Source organism: Vidua chalybeata, chromosome 3 (assembly GCF_026979565.1).
Source record: "Vidua chalybeata isolate OUT-0048 chromosome 3, bVidCha1 merged haplotype, whole genome shotgun sequence".
Classification (NCBI taxonomy): domain Eukaryota; kingdom Metazoa; phylum Chordata; class Aves; order Passeriformes; family Viduidae; genus Vidua; species Vidua chalybeata.
In genome coordinates, this window is record NC_071532.1 from 113,357,324 (window position 1) to 113,375,556 (window position 18,233).

Here is an 18,233-nt window from a genome sequence, read left to right on the forward strand (position 1 = left end):
GCGAGGGGCTGGGCTGAGCCCCACAGAGCCCCACAGAGCCCCACAGCCCCCCTGAACCTCACAGCCCCCCTGAACCCCACATCCCCTCCAGAGCCCACAGCCCCCTTGAACCCCACAGCCTCCCTGCACCCCACAGCCCCCTTGAACCCCACATCCCCTCCAGAGCCCACAGCCTCCCTGCACCCCACAGCCCCCTTGAACCCCACATCCCTTCCAGAGCCCACAGCCCTCTTGAACCCCACAGCCCCCTTGAACCCCACAGCCTCCTTGCACCCCACAGCCTCCCTGAGCCCCACAGCCCCCCTGCACCCCACAGCCCTCTTGAACCCCACAGCCCCCTTGAACCCCACAGCCTCCTTGCACCCCACAGCCTCCCTGAGCCCCACAGCCCCCCTGCACCCCACAGCCCCCCTGAACCCCACATCCCCTCCAGAGCCCACAGCCCCCCTGAGCCCCACAGCCCCCCTGAACCTCACAGCCCCCCTGCACCCCACACCCCCCCTGAGCCCCACAGCCCCCCTACACCCCACAGCCCCCCAAGCCCGCAGCCACCCCGAGTGTCCCAGGGCCCGCAGCCCCCGCGCCTGCTCTGGAGCACAGCGCCGGCCGTCCCGTTTCCTCCCGGGAAGCCCCACGGCCCCTGCGATTGTTCTCGGCGCGGATGCGGCCCCAGCAGAGGCGGGAGCGGGGCCAGGGGCGCCGGGACCCCGTGAGCTGCCTCAGGGAATGGCACCCGAGGCCCTCCAGGGACTGGGGTGCAGCAGTGTCCTGGTCTGGGAACCATCCTGGTCTGGGACCTGTCCTGGTTTAGGGCCCTTCCTGGTCTGGAACCCGTCCTGGTTTGGGTCCTGTCCTGGTTTAGCACCCATCCTGGTCGGGGACCCATCCTGGTTTAGCACCCGTCCTGGTTTGGGAGCTGTCCTGGCTTAGGACCCGTCCTGGTTTGGGTCCTGTTCTGGTTGAGGACCCATCCTGGTTTAGAACCCGTCCTGGTGTGGGTCCTGTCCTGGCTTAGGACCCATCCTGGTTTAGGTCCCATCCTGGCTTAGGTCCCATCCTGGCTTAAGTCCCATCCTGGCTCAGGACCCGTCCTGGTTTAGAACCCGTCCTGGTTTGGGTCCTGTTCTGGTTGAGGACCCATCCTGGTTTAGAACCCGTCCTGGTTTGGGTCCTGTCCTGGTTTAGGACCCATCCTGGTTTAGGTGCCATCCTGGCTCAGGACCCGTCCTGGTTTAGGACCCGTCCTGGCTCAGGACCCATCCTGGTTTGGGTCCTGTCCTGGTTTAGGACCCGTCCTGGTTTCGGTCCTGTCCTGGTTTCGGTCCTATCCTGGTTTAGGACCCATCCTGGCTTAGGACCCATCCTGGTTTAGGTCCCATCCTGGCTCAGGACCCGTCCTGGTTTAGAACCCGTCCTGGCTCAGGACCCGTCCTGGTTTGGGTCCCATCCTGGCTTAGGACCCGTCCTGGTTTGGGTCCTGTCCTGGCACAGGACCCGTCCTGCTTGCCGCTCCATGTGGGACTGGCAGGGACTTTGCTCCCTGGCACCCATCATGCCCGGTTCCAGCTCCCTGCGCCGCTCCCGGGCCACGCTGCGGTGTCCCCGCTGTCCCTGCTGCCACCCCCTGCCCCGGTGGCTGTCTGGCCCTCCGGGGCTGCGCGTCCCCCGGCCAGGCACGCCAAGGTCCGGCCTCGGGCCCCTCAAAGCCCGGCCGTGCCCTCGTTCATGGACCGGCACGGTGCTGCTGACAGCACCGCTGTCTGCTCGGGGCACCGGGCCCTCGCCAGGCTCCAGGGGACAGACCAGGGGACAGACCAGGGGACAGACCGGGGGGACAGGGGGGACAGACCAGGAGGGGACAGGCCAGGAGAAACAGGCCAGAGGGGACAGGGGGACAGACCAGGGGGACAGGCCAGGGGGGACAGGGGGACAGACCAGAGGGGACAGGCCAGGGGGACAGGTCAAGGGGACAGGCCAGAGGGGACAGGGGGGACAGGCCAGGGGGGATAGGGGGGGACAGGCCAGGAAGGGACAGGCCAGGGGGGACAGACCGGGGGGACAGGGGGGACAGGCCAGAGGGGACAGGCCAGGGGGACAGGGGGGACAGGCCAGGGGGGACGGGGGGACAGACCAGGGGGACAGACCAGGGGGGACAAGGGGGACAGGCTAGAGGGGACAGGGGGGACAGACCAGGAGGGGACAGGCCAGGAGAAACAGGCCAGAGGGGACAGGGGGCAACAGGCCAGGAGGAGACAGGCCAGGGGGGGCAGGCCAGGGGGGACAGGCCAGGGGGGATAGGGGGGACAGGCCAGGAAAGGACAGGCCGGAGGGGAAAAGGCCAGGACGGGACAGGCCAGGGGGGATAGGGGGGGACAGGCCAGGGGGGATAGGGGGGGACAGGCCAGGAAGGGACAGGCCAGGGGAGGACAGGAGGGGACAGGCTAGAATGGACAGGAGGGGACAGGCTAGAGGAGATAGGCCATGGGGGAACAGGCCAGGAGGGGACAGGGGGCAACAGGCCAGGAGGGGACAGGCCAGGGGGGACAGGGGGGACAGGCCAGAGGGGACAGGGGGGACAGGCCAGGGGGGATAGAGGGGGACAGGCCAGAGGGGACAGGGGGGACAGGCCAGAGGGGACAGGGGGGGGACAGGGGGGACAGACCGGGGGACAGGGGGGACAGGCCAGAGGGGACAGGCCATGGAGAACAGGCCAGGGGGGACAGGGGGCAACAGGCCAGGAGGGGACAGGCCAGAGGGGACAGGGGGACAGGCCAGGGGGGACAGGGGGGACAGGCGGGAGGGGACAGGGGGGGACAGGCCAGAGGGGACAGGCCAAGGGGACAGGCCAGGGCATCCTGTGCCCTGTGGCACCCCTCAGGGAGCTCACTGCCTGTCACCTGCCATCCCCCTCGAGCTTGTGCCTTGTTACACGCCAAGGCCCCCCGGCTGTACCGCGTCCCCTCCCGGGCCCTGCCACCATCGTGGCACCTGTAGTTCACTGGGGACAGGCAGGAAGGGTCCCCTGCCCACCGTGCCACGCTGGCATCACGCTGTGCCACCCTGTCATCGTGCCCTGGCTCCACACCGTGCCACCCCTCCTGTGCTGCGGGAGGACACCGGGGCCACCAGGAGGGAGCGGCAGCAGCTCCAGGGTCTGTCCGGGGGTGTCAGTGCCAGTGGGGTGACACCGGCTGTCACCCTGTACCCAGGTGTCACCCTGTGCCTGTGCCCAGCAGTCACCCTGTGCCCAGCAGTCACCCTGTGCCCAGCTGTCACCCTGTGCCCAGCTGGCACCCTGTGCCCAGGTGTCACCCTGTGCCCCGCTGTCACCCTGTGCCCCACTGTCACCCTGTGCCCCGCTGTCACCCTGTCCCTGTGCCCAGCTGTCACCCTGTGCCCTGCTGTCACCCTGTGCCCAGCTGTCACCCTGTGCCTGTGCCCAGCTGTCACCCTGTGCCCCGCTGTCACCCTGTCCCTGTGCCCAGCTGTCACCCTGTGCCTGTGCCCCCCTGTCACCCTGTGCCCAGCAGTCACCCTGTGCCTGTGCCCCGCTGTCACCCTGTGCCCTGCTGTCACCCTGTGCCCTGCTGTCACCCTGTGCCCAGCTGTCACCCTGTCCCTGTGCCCAGCTGTCACCCTGTGCCCAGCTGTCACCCTGTCCCTGTGCCCAGCTGTCACCCTGTGCCCAGCTGTCACCCTGTCCCTGTGCCCCGCTGTCACCCTGTGCCCCGCTGTCACCCTGTCCCTGTGCCCCGCTGTCACCCTGTGCCCCGCTGTCACCCTGTGCCCAGCTGTCACCCTGTGCCCCGCTGTCACCCTGTCCCTGTGCCCCGCTGTCACCCTGTGCCCCGCTGTCACCCTGTGCCCAGCTGTCACCCTGTCCCTGTGCCCCGCTGTCACCCTGTCCCTGTGCCCAGCTGTCACCCTGTCCCTGTGCCCAGCTGTCACCCTGTCCCTGTGCCCCGCTGTCACCCTGTGCCCAGCTGTCACCCTGCTGTCCGGGGGCGCTGAGGGCCAGCCCTGAGGAAGGGGTGTCGTGGCACGGGGGCTGCCCCCCCAGAGGGCACCGAGGGGACCCAGCGGGGCTGGCCCGGGCTGTGCCCGCCCTGCCAGGGCTGTGCCAGCGCCAGCTCGGCGGAGCCACAGCGGCACCTCCACTGTCCCTGCCAGGGAAACCGCCGGGATGGGATGGGATGGGATGGGATGGGATGGGATGGATGGGATGGGATCAGGGGATGGGATGGGATGGATGGGATGGGATGGGATGGGATCAGGGGATGGGATGGGATGGGATGGGATGGGATGGGATGGGATGGGATCAGGGGATGGGATGGGCCAAGCTCTGACTCCTGCTCCTGATGCTGGGCTGTGCCTGTCACACACACACACCTGTCACACACACACCTGTCACACACACACCTGTCACACACACACACCTGTCACACACACACACCTGTCACACACTCACCTGTCACACACTCACCTGTCACACACACACACACCTGTCACACACTCACCTGTCACACACACACACACCTGTCACACACTCACCTGTCACACACACACCTGTCACACACACACACCTGTCACACACCTGTCACACACACACACACCTGTCACACACACACACCTGTCACACACTCACCTGTCACACACACACACACCTGTCACACACACACACACCTGTCACACACACACACACCTGTCACACACAAACACCTGTCACACACTCACCTGTCACACACACACACCTGTCACACACACACACCTGTCACATACCTGTCACACACACACACACCTGTCACACACACACACCTGTCACACACATACACCTGTCACACACAAACACCTGTCACACACTCACCTGTCACACACACACACCTGTCACACACACACACTTGTCACACACCTGTCACACACACACACCTGTCACACACACACACCTGTCACACACCTGTCACACACACACACCTGTCACACACACACACCTGTCAGACACACACACCTGTCACACACTCACCTGTCACACACACACACACCTGTCACACACTCACCTGTCACACACACACACCTGTCACACACACACCTGTCACACACTCACCTGTCACACACTCACACACCTGTCACACACACACACCTGTCACACACACACCTGTCACACACACACACCTGTCACACACACACCTGTCACACACACACACACCTGTCACACACACACACCTGTCACACACACACCTGTCACACACACACACCTGTCACACACACACCTGTCACACACACACACCTGTCACATACCTGTCACACACACACACCTGTCACACACTCACCTGTCACACACTCACACACCTGTCACACACTCACCTGTCACACACACACACACCTGTCACACACACACACACCTGTCATACACACACCTGTCACACACACACACACCTGTCACACACACACCTGTCACACACCTGTCACACACACACTCACATGTCACACACTCACCTGTCACACACCTGTCACACACGCACACCTGCACGCGTGTGTGTCACGAGCTTATCCCAGGGCCTCGCTCTGCGTGTCCCTGACACTCTCCCCTGTCCCGTGTGCCCATGCCAGTGGTGATGGGCACACCAAGGGCCCCCTTGTCCCCTGGCTGTCCCCTGGCTGTCCCTCCTGTGGTGCCATGTCCCCGTGTCCTGCTCCTGTGGTGCCATGGCAGCATGTCCAGGTCCCTGCAGTGCCACATCCCCATGTCCTGCTCCTGAGGGTGCCACGTCCCTGTGTCCTGCTCCTGAGGGTGCCACGTCCCCGTGTCCTGCTCCTGTGGTGCCACGTCCCCGTGTCCTGCTCCTGTGGTGCCACGTCCCCGTGTCCTGCTCCTGTGGTGCCACGTCCCCGTGTCCTGCTCCTGTGGTGCCACGTCCCCGTGTCCTGCTCCTGTGGTGCCACGTCCCTGTGTCCTGTTCCTGTGGTGCCACGTCCCCATGTCCTGCTCCTGTGGTGCCATGTCCCCGTGTCCTGCTCCTGAGGGTGCCACATCCCCATGTCCTGCTCCTGTGGCGCCATGGCAGCATGTCCAGGTCCCTGCGGTGCCACATCCCCATGTCCTGCTCCTGTGGTGCCATGGCAGCATGTCCAGGTCCCTGCGGTGCCACATCCCCATGTCCTGCTCCTGTGGTGCCATGGCAGCATGTCCAGGTCCCTGCGGTGCCACATCCCCATGTCCTGCTCCTGTGGTGCCACGTCCCCGTGTCCTGCTCCTGAGGGTGCCACATCCCCGTGTCCTGCTCCTGTGGTGCTATGTCCCCGTGTCCTGCTCCTGTGGTGCCACGTCCCTGTGTCCTGTTCCTGTGGTGCCACGTCCCCATGTCCTGCTCCTGTGGTGCCACGTCCCCGTGTCCTGCTCCTGTGGTGCCACGTCCCCGTGTCCTGCTCCTGTGGTGCCACATCCCCATGTCCTGCTCCTGAGGGTGCCACGTCCCCGTGTCCTGCTCCTGTGGTGCCACGTCCCCATGTCCTGCTCCTGAGGGTGCCACGGTGCTGTATCCCAGTCCAAAAGGTGCCGTGTCCTTGTGTCCTGGTCCCGAGTGTTCTGTGGCTCCATGTCCTGATCCTCACGGTGTGCCACCTTTTGTTACAGTCCGGAGGATGTCACGGCATTTTGTCACTGTCCCAAAGGTATCTTGTCACTCTGTCCTGGTCCTGAGGGTGCGGTGACATCGTGTCACGGTCTGAGGGTGTTGCTGTAACGTGTCCTGGCCCTGAGGCCATGGAAATGTGTCCCGGTCCGTGAGGATGTCACACGCACGGTGTGCCCCGGTCCCGAGAGCGCCCTGCTCCTCAGGGTGACACAGCAGCGTGTCCTGGTCACGAGGGTGTCACGTCCACGTGTGCCGGCCCTGCCGCGCCACCGCGTCCTGCTGCCAAGGCTCCAGGGCAAGCAGCAGCAGCCGTCACACGCGGGCCCGGGGCTTTTCAGGGTACCGTGCCCCCGTGGCAGCACCGAGCGCAGCCCTTCCCCTCCTCCCAGCAGGCGGAAAGCAGCGACACCCCCAAAGACACCGCGGCCGTCCCCAAGTGCCCCCCGCCGTGCCCGGAGGCCAGTCCCGCCGAGCCGCTGCCCAACGGGGACGTGGAGGGCGACGCGGAGGAGGCCGGGGCCAGCCCCAAGGGCGGCCGGCCCGAGGAGGACGAGACGGAGAGCCTGGCGGACGGAGAGACGGGCCGGGCGCTGGAGAACGGCCGCTGCACCCCCAAGGAGGGCCTGGACGCCCCGGGCGATGAGGGTGAGCTGGCCCCTTCCGACCCCCAGAAGAAACGCGGGAGGAGGAAACTCCTGGAGGCCACAGAGAAAAGTAAGAGCTCAGCCCCGGGGGGCTCCCCGCTCCAGGGGCCCGGCTCCCCTGGGACCCCCGGCCCCCCAGAGACCTCCAGCCCCAGGGACCCCTGGCCCCCAGGGACCTCCAGCCCCAGAGACCCCTGACCCCAGGGACCCCTGATCCTCAGAGACCCCTGACCCCCAGGGACCCCCACTCACTTAGAGACCCCTGACCCCCCTAGAGACCCCTGACCCCCAGAGATCCCCGGTCCCAGAGACCCCTGACCCCCAGAGACCCCTGGTCCCCAGGGACCCCTGATCCTCAGAGACCCCTGACCCCCAGAAACCTCCAGCCCCAGAGACCCCTGGTCCCAGAGACCCCTGACCCCCAGGGACCCCTGCTCCCCTAGAGACCCCTGACCCCCCTAGAGACCCCTGACCCCCAGAAAACTCCAGCCCCAGAGACCCCTGACCCCAGGGACCCCCGGCCCCAGAGACCCCTGACCCCAGGGACCCCTGGCCACCAGGGACCCCCGCTCCCGTAGAGACCCCTGACCGCCCCTAGAGACCCCTGACCCCCAGAGACCCCCAGCCCCCAAGGACCCCGGCCCCTCAGATACCCCTGGCCCCCAGGGACCCCTGACTCTCAGGGACCCCCAGTCCCAGAGACCACCGACACCCAGAGACCCCAAAGAGACCCCTGACCCCATAGAGACCCCTGACCCTCAGGGACCCCCGGTCCCAGAGACCACCAACCCCCAGAGACCCCTGACCCCAAAGAGACCCCTGACCCCCAGAGACCCCTGACCCCCAGGGACCCCTGGCTTTGCTGTCCCCCTCCGTGAGGGCTCTGGGCTGGGCAGCGCTGCCGCAGGAGGAGGAGGAGGAGGAGGAAGGGCTGAGCCCCTCCATGCCATGCAGGATTTGGGGTGGGGGGGACAATCCCCACGTGCTCATCCCATCCCCCATCATCGCCTTTCCTGACAGCAGCAACAGGGACTGGGCTGCTCGTGCTCGGTGCCCCGCGGTGCCAGCCCATCCCTGTGCACCTGTGGCACCTCCCTGGCACCCGCGCCAGCCCTGCCCGTGCTGGGGGCCACGGTGCCCAGGAGGTGCTGGCCTCCGGGGACAGGCAGGGCACAGGGACCAGCGCCATGCTGAGGGGTCAGTGCCGGCTGTACCCGGCTGGGGCACGGGGGGTCCCGGGGCATTGCTGGGGCCGTGTCAGGGGGGACAGGGACAAGCTGGGGACAGCCCGCCGAGCAGCCTGTGATGCCGCAGGGCTGGAGCGTCTGTGCCGGGGTAAGGCTGAGGGAGCTGTGGGTGCTGAGCCCGGAGCAGAGCGGGCCCCGGGGATCGCGGGTGTGACAGCGGCAGGGAGGGCTCTGCAGGTGTCTCAGCGCTCCCGGGGACAGGAGCAGAGGCCAGGCTGGACCCCACACGGTCCCTCTGCACCTCGGGACAGCCTTCTCAGCGTTCCCAGCTCTGGCACTTGGGCCGTCCTGACTGGAATCATCACAGAGACTGACCGGCCGGCCATGCCGAGCCAGTGCTGAGCAGGGAGGGATGGATGGACAGAGCAGCTGGGACGGAGCTGGAAGAGGCAGGAGTGGCTGGGGCAAGCAGGAATAGAGCTGGCAGAGGCAGGAATGGAGGTGGAAGGGGCTGGGATGGAGGTGGAAGAGGCAGGCATGGCTGGGGCAGACAGGGATGGAGCTGGCAGAGGCATGGACGAGGGTGGCAGAGGCAGGGATGGAGGTGGAAGAAGCTGGGATGGCTGGGGCAGGCAGGGATGGAGCTGGAAGAGGCTGGGATGGAGTTGGAAGAGGCAGGCATGGCTGGGGCAGGCAGAGATGGAGCTGGCAGAGGCAGGGATGGAGGTGCAAGAAGCTGGGATGGCTGGGGCAGGCAGGGATGGAGCTGGAAGAGGCTGGGATGGAGTTGGAAGAGGCAGGCATGGCTGGGGCAGACAGGGATGGCTGGGGCAGGCAGAGATGGAGCTGGCAGAGGCAGGGATGGAGCTGGAAGAGATAGGGATGGCGTTGGAAGAGGCAGGGACGGCTGGGGCAGGCTCGGACAGAGTTGGGGCAGGCAGGGACGGAGCTGGCAGAGTCACGGACGGAGCTGGGGCAGACAGGGATGGCTGGGGCAGGCAGGGATGGAGCTGAGGCTGGCAGGGACAGAGCTGGCAGAGGCAGGGACGGGGCTGGGGCAGGCAGGGATGGAGCTGGCAGAGGCAGGGAGGGAGGTGGAAGAAGCTGGGATGGCTGGGGCAGGCAGGGACGGGGCTGGCAGAGGCAGGGATGGAGCTGGGGCAGGCAGGGATGGAGCTGGCAGAGGCAGGCACGGGGCTGGCAGAGGCAGGGATGGAGCTGGGGCAGGCAGGGATGGAGCTGGGGCAGGCAGGGGTGGAGCTGGCAGAGGCAGGCACGGGGCTGGCAGAGGCAGGGATGGAGCTGGGGCAGGCAGGGATGGCTGGGGCAGGCAGGGACAGGGCTGGCAGAGGCAGGGACGGAGCTGGCAGAGGCAGGCACGGGGATGGCAGAGGCAGGGACAGGGCTGGCAGAGGCAGGCACGGGGATGGCAGAGGCAGGGACAGGGCTGGCAGAGGCAGGCATGGCGGGATGGATGCGCGGATGAGCCGCACGCTGCAGATGCTGCCGCAGTCACGAGGCGCAGCCGCGGGAGCGCCGCAGCCGCGGCGGGGGGAGCGGGGAGCGCGGCGGCCGGGGCGGGCCCCGGGCAGCCCGAGGGCAGCCGGACCCGGCTGCGGGTGCGGGGACGGCCGGCTGCGGTGTCCCAGCGATCCCGGGGGCCCGGGGCGGCCGTCCCTTCCTCCCGCCCGCCCGCACGGAGCCGTTTCCAGCGCTCCGGCCGTGCCCGGGCCGGGGTCACCGGCACCTTCCAGCGCCGGGCTCGGCTCCTGCCGGGGTCCCGTGCCTGGGATGAGCCATGGGAAATGCCCGCTTCAGTCAGTGCCCCCCAGTCTGACCAGTCCCGGTGACAGAGGGGGGACCAGCATCTCAGAACAGGCCAGGCCCTCTCTCCCGTGCCTCAGTTTCCCCCCCGAGATCCCCGTGGGTGAGGATGGGGTGCCTGGGCACACCTGGAGTGCACACACGCTCTGCTCCCCGGCGTCCCAAGGTGTCCCCCAGTGTCCTGCAGCGTGCCACGCTGTCCTGCAATGTCCCCCCTTGTTCCCCCCGTGTCCCCTGGTGCCCCCCAGCACTCCGAGCACAGCTCTGGGCTGCTCTCCTCCTCAGGGGCTCCAGCTGCCACGGGGGGCTGGATCCCCGTGTGCCAGGGGTAACCATCCCGGTGTCACACGGGGCTGGGGCCACCCCGGGCTCCGTGCCAGGGTGGCCAGTGGCCAGCAGGCAGGGCCAGGTGCTGAGGGATGCCAGCAGCGGGCGGGAGCCCCCCCCGCACTCAGCAGTGCCCCGCTCCCCCCGGCGCTTCTCACCCCCCGAAACACTCGGGGATATTTTTAGCCGCTTTCCTGGCAGCGCCTCGGCAGACCCGCGGCGCGGATGTGCCGAGAGCACAGGAAGCAGCGGGGCTGCGCCGCTTCCCCTGCCCGCCGGGGGGGTCACTGCCCCGGACCCCCAAACCCGGCCGGGGCAGGAGCAGCGCCCGCCCGGGACCGGCGCCCGGCGCTGGGTGGGCTCCGGACGGGCCGGGTGGGCCCCGTGGAGTCCCGGGTGGGCCCCAGCGCCCCGCGCCCACGCCGGCTGACGGCCGCTCTCTGTTCCGTGCGCAGGCAAGGACGAGAAGGAGGAGAACAACTTCGACACGCTGAAAATGGAGGCAAGTACGGCCTGGGGCTGGATCCTGCCAGGCTGTGCCCGGGAGATGGGCAGAGCCCACCCCAGGGGATGGGAACAGCCCCACAGCCACCCCAAGAGATGGGAACAGTCCCACAGCCACCCCAGGAGATGGGAACAGCCCCACAGCCACCCCAGGAGATGGGCACAGCCCCACAGCCACCCCAGGGGATGGGCACAGCACACCCCAGGAGATGGGCACAGCCCCACAGCCACCCCAGGAGATGGGCACAGCCCCACAGCCACCCCAGGGGATGGGCACAGCACACCCCAGGAGATGGGCACAGCCCCACAGCCACCCCAGGAGATGGGAACAGCCCCACAGCCACCCCAGGAGATGGGCACAGCCCCACAGCCACCCCAGGGGATGGGCACAGCACACCCCAGGAGATGGGCACAGCCCCACAGCCACCCCAGGGGATGAGCAGAGCCCCACAGCCACCCCAGGAGATGGGCACACAACACCCCAGGAGATGGGAACAGTCCCACAGCCACCCCAGGAGATGGGAACAGTCCCACAGCCACCCCAGGAGATGGGCACACAACACCCCAGGAGATGGGCAGAGCCCCACAGCCACCCCAAGAGATGGGCAGAGCCCACCCCAGGAAATGGGCAGGGCCCCACAGCCCACCACGGCCTCCTCGTGCCCACAGGCACCATCTCTCCCTGCTCCCTGGGCACCGGTGGCCGTGGGGGAGCAGCAGGGCCCACATCCCCACAGGACGGGGGTCCTGGGCTCCCATGGCACGACACAGCCAGGCACGGGGCAGCTCTGGCTGCTGTGTGGGGACCAGGTGGCACCAGTCAGTGACCCCCTCCATCCCTCCAGGAGGGATGGTGCCTGGCCAGGCTGACCCCTCGCCTCCCCTCGGTTCCCTCTGGGCACAGCACGTTGGATCTGTTTTGGGGCGGGTCCGTGCCTGGATGGCGCCGGTGGTGCCCACCAAGGTGCAGCTGGGTGTGCTCTGATGCCATGGCATCCAGGTCATTGAATCCCAGACTGCTGGAAGGGGCCTCAAAGCTCATCCGTGGCCAGGGACACCATCCGCTAGACCAAGCTGCTCCACACCATGCCCAGTCTGCCCTGGGACACTCCCACAGCGTCTCTGGGCACCCTGTGCCAGGGCGTCACCACCCCACGGGGAAGAACTTCTCCCCAGTATCGAATCTCTGGCCGCCAGGTCCCGCTGCACACGTGGGCCAGGCCCCGTTCCCGTGCCCATGTGAGCCCAGGCAGGCAGTGCCCGCCTTGCCCGTGTGCCCCCCGCAGCCCCCCGAGGCCGGGCCGCGGCCGGTGGCCTGACCCCGCTGTCTGTCCGTGGCAGGGCTCGCGCGGGCGGCTCCGCGGCGGGCTGGGCTGGGAGTCGAGCCTGCGGCAGCGGCCGATGCAGCGGCACACCTTCCAGGCCGGGGACCCCTACTACATCAGCAAGAGGAAGCGGGACGAGTGGCTGGCACGCTGGAAGCGGGAGGTGAGGGCCGGCACCGCGTGGCCGCTGAGCCCCGAGGCTCCCCTGGCATCGGTGGGCGGCTCAGAGCCCGGGCCCGGGCTGGCCGGGCACACGGGGGGCGGTCGGGGCGCGCGGGGCCGTGCCCCGGGGCTGCTGGAAAGGGTGCTCGTGCTGCTGGTGGCACCTGAGCCTGGCGCCGTGGCTCCTTGCCCCAGTGGCCCAGGGGCCGCCCTCTCTCGGGGCGGCTGGCCTGTCCTTCTCCCGCGGGATGTGCCGCCCGTTCCTGCCCGTTCCTGCCCATTCCTGCCCCTTCCTGCCCGTTCCTGCCCCTTCCTGCCCGTTCCTGCCCATTCCTGCCCCTTCCTGCCTATTCCTGCCTGTTCCTGTCCCTTCCTGCCCCTTCCTGCCCCTTCCTGCTGGTTCCTGCCCCTTCCTGCCTGTTCCTGCCCGTTCCTGCCTGTTCCTGTCCCTTCCTGCCCCATCCTGCCCCTTCCTGCCCGTTCCTGCCCCTTCCTTTCCATTCCTGGTCGTTCCTGCCCCTTCCTGCCCATTCCTGCCCGTTCCTGCCCCTTCCTGCCCCTTCCTGCCTGTTCCTGCCCGTTCCTGCCCCTTCCTGCCCCTTCCTGCTCGTTCCTGCCTCTTCCTGCCCCTTCCTGCCCGTTCCTGCCCCTTCCTGCTCGTTCCTGCCCCTTCCTGCCTGTTCCTGCCCGTTCCTGCCTGTTCCTGTCCCTTCCTGCCCATTCCTGCCCCTTCCTGCCCCATCCTGCCCCTTCCTGCCTGTTCCTGCCCGTTCCTGCCCCTTCCTGCCCCTTCCTGCCCGTTCCTGCCTGTTCCTGCCCGTTCCTGCCCCTTCCTGCCCGTTCCTTCCCCTTCCTGCCCACTCCTGCCCCTTCCTGCCCCTTCCTGCCCCTTCCTTTCCGTTCCTGCCCCTTCCTGCCCCTTCCTGCCTGTTCCTGCCCCTTCCTGCCCCTTCCTTTCCATTCCTTTCCATTCCTGCCCCTTCCTGCCCTGTCCTGCCCGTTCCTGGTCGTTCTGCCCCTTCCTGCCCCTTCCTTTCCATTCCTGCCCCTTCCTGCCCCTTCCTGCCCGTTCCTTCCAGTTTCCTGGGGTCACCCCCTCTGTGCCACCCCCACCCATGTCCCACTCTGGGGACACTCCTGACCGTCTGTCTCAGCTGGGGTCACCGACCCTGCTGCCGTGGGCACAGGGACAACCCAGCCCCCTCCAGCCTGCCCTCCTCTTCCTCACCACTCAGCCTCTGATGGTGCAGCTGGCATGGGGACAGGGACACCCAGGGTCAGTGCAGTGACACTGATTTGGGGACAGGGACACCAGGGTCAGTGCAGTGACAGGGACATGGGGACAGGGACACCCGGGGTCAGTGCAGTGACACGGACAAAGGGACACTCAGGATCAGGGTCAGTGCAGTGACATGGATATGGGGACAGGGACACCAGGGTCAGTGCAGTGACACAGATTTGGGGACAGGGACACCCAGGGTCAGTGCAGTGACACGGACATGGGGACAGGGACACTCGGGGTCAGTGCAGTGACACGGACACAGGGACACTCAGGATCAGGGTCAGTGCAGTGACACAGATTTGGGGACAGGGACACCCGGGGTCAGTGCAGTGACAGGGACACAGGGACAGTCAGGATCAGGGTCAGTGCAGGGACAGGGACAGGGGACAGGGACACTCGGGGTCAGTGCAGTGACACGGACACAGGGACACTCAGGATCAGGGTCAGTGCAGGGACAGGGACACAGGGACAGGGACACCAGGGTCAGTGCAGTGACAGGGACACAGACACAGGGACACCCAGGGCAGGCGCTGTCCCTGTCACGCCCGCACTGGGGGCCCTTAGGCTGGGACCCCCCGGCAGTGCCAGCTGTGGAGCTGGGGATGGAGACGGGACCGTGGGGTTGGGATGGAGGTGAAGGGAATGGGGATGGGGATGAAGGAGGGAATGGGGTGGGAATGGGGCAGGAGCAGGGCCGGGGATGGGATGGGATGGGATGGGATGGGATGGGATGGGATGGGATGGGATGGGATGGGATGGGATGGGATGGGATGGGATGGGGATGGGGATGGGGATGGGATGGGATGGGGATGGGGATGGGGATGGAATAGGGATGGAATAGGGATGGAATAGGGATGGGGTTGGGATGGGGATGGGAATGGGGATGGGAATGGAGATGGAATGGGGATGGAATAGGGATGGAATAGGGATGGGGATGGGGATGGGGATGGGGATGGAATAGGGATGGAATGCGGATGGGGATGGAATGGGGATGGAATAGGGATGGAATAGGGATGGGATGGGGATGGGGATGGAATGGGGATGGGAATGGAGATGGAATGGGGATGGAATAGGGATGGAATAGGGATGGAATGGGGACAGGGATGGGGATGGGGATGGAATGGGGGTGGTGATGGGGCTGAGGATGAGGCTGAGGCTGGGGGTGGGGGTGGGGTGGACAGGGCTGCCGGAGCTGCCGGTGGCCCCAGGGCAGGGAGCGCTGGGGACAATTGTCCAGCGGGGATATCCAGACGATGTCCCTTAACGACCGGCGATGGGACATTTCCTGTCCCCCCCGGGCAGAGCGGAGCCCCCAGCACTGGGGGGGGGGGGGGGGGACACGAGGTCCTGCTGCGACCCTGCCCCAGGACACTCGGGGTGTCACCTACCCCGTGTCCTTTGGCCCAGGGCCACTCGTGCCCCCAAACATCGCAGGTCCCCAAAGCCCGAGGCAGGCTGGAAGAAGCGGGGTGTCCCTGCTGCCACCCCATTGTCACCGGGGGGGGGGGCACGGAGCGGGTGATGTCGCCCCATTGTCACCCGGAGAGCACCCTGAGGGTGGCCTTGTGCCACCGCAGTGCTCAGGGTCCCCTGCGGACCCCCCTGGTCCCGGGATGAGGCGGTGGCCCGGGGACCCCCGAGCAGGGGGTGGCAGGGCGGGGGTCCCGCTGCCCCCCCCCCGGGGTGACACCACCCCCCCTTTGCACACAGGGGGGTCCCGGAGGCACCGCGCCGTGGGACCCCCGGGACACCGGGGACACCGTGGGACGCCCGGGACACCGGGGACAGCAGGGACACCGGGGACAGCAGGGACAGTGGGGACACGGGGACAGCAGGGCTGGCAGGGCAGGCGGGGACAGGGCCTGTCCTGGGGTGCAGGGACCCCGAGCGTGTCCCGTCCGTACCGGGCCGAACCGGGACAGCGGGACAGTGCCAGCCCTGCACCAGTGCCTGTACTGGGCTGAACCGGGCAGTGTGACCTCAGACCAGTGCCTGTACTGGGCTGAACCGGGCAGTGTGACCTCAGACCAGTGACTGTACTGGGCTGAACTGGGCAGTGTGAGCACAGACCAGTGACTGTACTGGGCTGAACTGGGCAGTGTGAGCACAGTCCAGTGCCCGTACTGGGCTGAACTGGGCAGTGTGAGCACAGACCAGTGACTGTACTGGGCTGAACTGGGCAGTGTGAGCACAGACCAGTGACTGTACTGGGCTGAACTGGGCAGTGTGAGCACAGACCAGTGACTGTACTGGGCTGAACCGGGCAGTGTGACCTCAGACCAGTGACTGTACTGGGCTGAACCGGGCAGTGTGTCCGTACTGGGCTGAACCGGGCAGTGTGACCACACCGGGCTGAACCGGGCAGTGTGACCGCAGACCGGTGTCCATCCTGCCCCCGCCCCGTCCCCAACCGGTGGCACTGGGGACACTGGTGGCGGGGGCGGGGGCGGCTCCAGCCGTGCGGGGCGAGGCCCCCGGGGCGCCGCCGCCCCCGCCCCGTCCCGGCGCTCCGCACAAAGGCCGGGGGGCCGCGGCCCCGGGACAAAAGGCGGCGGCGGCGGCCCCGCGGCGTGAGGCGCTGCCCAGCCCGGACCGGAGCACGGCCGCGGGCCCGTGAGTACCGGGAGGGACGGGCCGGGACCGGGGCACCGGCGGGACGGCGGGGCTGAGGCGAGAAGCACCGGGAGCGGGACTGGGGCCAGCCCGGGAGGACACCGGGCGAGCGGCAGCGGGCCGGGCCGCTCGGGGCCGTTCGGCTCCGTTCGGTTCCGTGCCGGCGGTCCGCTCGGCTTCGTTCGGTTCCGCTCGGAACCGTTCGGTTCCGCTCGGGACCGCTCGGCCCCGTCCCGGAGGTCGCTCGGGTGTCTTCGTTCCCGTGGGCTGCGCTCGGTTCCGCTCGGTTCTTCGGGAACCTTTCGGCGCCGCCCGGTGCCTTCGGTTCCGCTCCGTTCCCTCCGGGTCCGTTCCGGCCGCCGCTCGGGTCCCTTCGGCTCCTCTCGGTTCTGCTCGGGTGTTTTCGGTTCCGTTCGGTTCCACTCGGGCCCTCTCGGTTCCCCTTCGGTTCCGGTCCGGCCCGCGCCCCCCGCGCGCCCCCCGCCGCAGCCAACCAGCCGGGCCGGGAGGCACCACGTGACCCGGAGCCCAGACAAAGGGCCGCCGGGCTGACCCGCACCGGCCCGGCCGGCTCCGCGCGTTCCGGCTCCGCGCGTTCCGCCCCGGCCGGGCCCGGCCGCTCCCCGCGGGTACGGTACCGGCAGCGGCACCGGCACCACCGGGGCCGGAGCGCCCGGGCCGCGCGGGGAGATCCCGCCGGGGCCGGGGGAGCTGGAAGGGGGGGGACCCGGACACGGTGGCATGGACGGGGATGAGCACAGAGCGTACCGGGATGCGCTCGGGGGGGGGTCACGGCACGGGCCCCGGGACAGATCCCGGGGCTCAGCAGCGGGAAACTGAGGCACGGGAGCCGGCCCCCGGGCCGGTGCCATGCCCCGCGGCGTCTCCGCAGGCGGAGAAGAAGGCCAAGGTGATCGCCGTGATGAACGTGGTGGAGGAGCCGGCGCGGGCCGAGGCGCAGAAGGAGGAGGAGGCCAGCCCGCCGCCCGGGCCGCAGCAGCCCACCGACCCCGCCTCGCCCAGCGTGGCCACCACGCCCGAGCCCGCCGTGGCCGAGGCGGGCGACAAGAACGCCTCCAAGTCGGCCGACGACGAGCCCGAGTACGAGGTGAGCGCCGGGCCGGGCGGAGCGGGGCCGGGCCGGGCCGGGCGGAGCGGGGCCGGGCCGGGCGGAGCGGGGCCGGGCCCGGGGCCCGTGAGCCGCGCTGAGCCCCGCGCTGCCCGCAGGACGGGCGCGGCTTCGGCATCGGCGAGCTGGTGTGGGGCAAGCTGCGCGGCTTCTCCTGGTGGCCCGGCCGCATCGTGTCCTGGTGGATGACCGGCCGCAGCCGCGCCGCCGAGGGCACCCGCTGGGTCATGTGGTTCGGCGACGGCAAGTTCTCGGTGGTAAGTGGCGAGCCCGCGGCCGCGGCGGCGGCGGCCGTCCTGCCTCCGGTGTCGCCACGGCCGCCTCCTGTCCCCAGGTGTGCGTGGAGAAGCTGCTGCCCCTGAGCTCCTTCGCCAGCGCCTTCCACCAGGCCACCTACAACAAGCAGCCCATGTACCGCAAGGCCATCTACGAGGTGCTGCAGGTGAGGGGACACTGCCGAGACGTGGGGGACACTGCCGAGACATGGGGGACACTGCTGAGCTCCTGGGGGACACTGCCGAGAGATGGGTGACACTGCTGAGCTCCTGGGGGACACTGCTGAGAGATGGGGGACACTGCCGAGACATGGGGGACACTGCCGAGA

At 68.3% G+C, this 18,233-nt stretch overlaps 1 protein-coding gene across 3 annotated transcripts in view; it reads left to right on the plus strand.

Annotated features, from left to right (window-relative positions):
• The window catches only part of DNMT3A (DNA methyltransferase 3 alpha), a 41,773-nt gene that overhangs the window by 12,093 nt on the left and 11,447 nt on the right, over positions 1-18,233 (plus strand). The window contains exons 4-9 of one of the 3 annotated variants that reach the window (XM_053936769.1): positions 7,022-7,346; positions 11,070-11,116; positions 12,460-12,606; positions 17,393-17,608; positions 17,728-17,886; positions 17,964-18,071. In XM_053936769.1, coding sequence (XP_053792744.1) covers positions 7,022-7,346; positions 11,070-11,116; positions 12,460-12,606; positions 17,393-17,608; positions 17,728-17,886; positions 17,964-18,071 — 1,002 coding nt within the window. The remainder of the gene's footprint in view (positions 1-7,021; positions 7,347-11,069; positions 11,117-12,459; positions 12,607-17,392; positions 17,609-17,727; positions 17,887-17,963; positions 18,072-18,233) is intronic. The other 2 variants (XM_053936771.1, XM_053936770.1) reach the window with 2 other exon arrangements.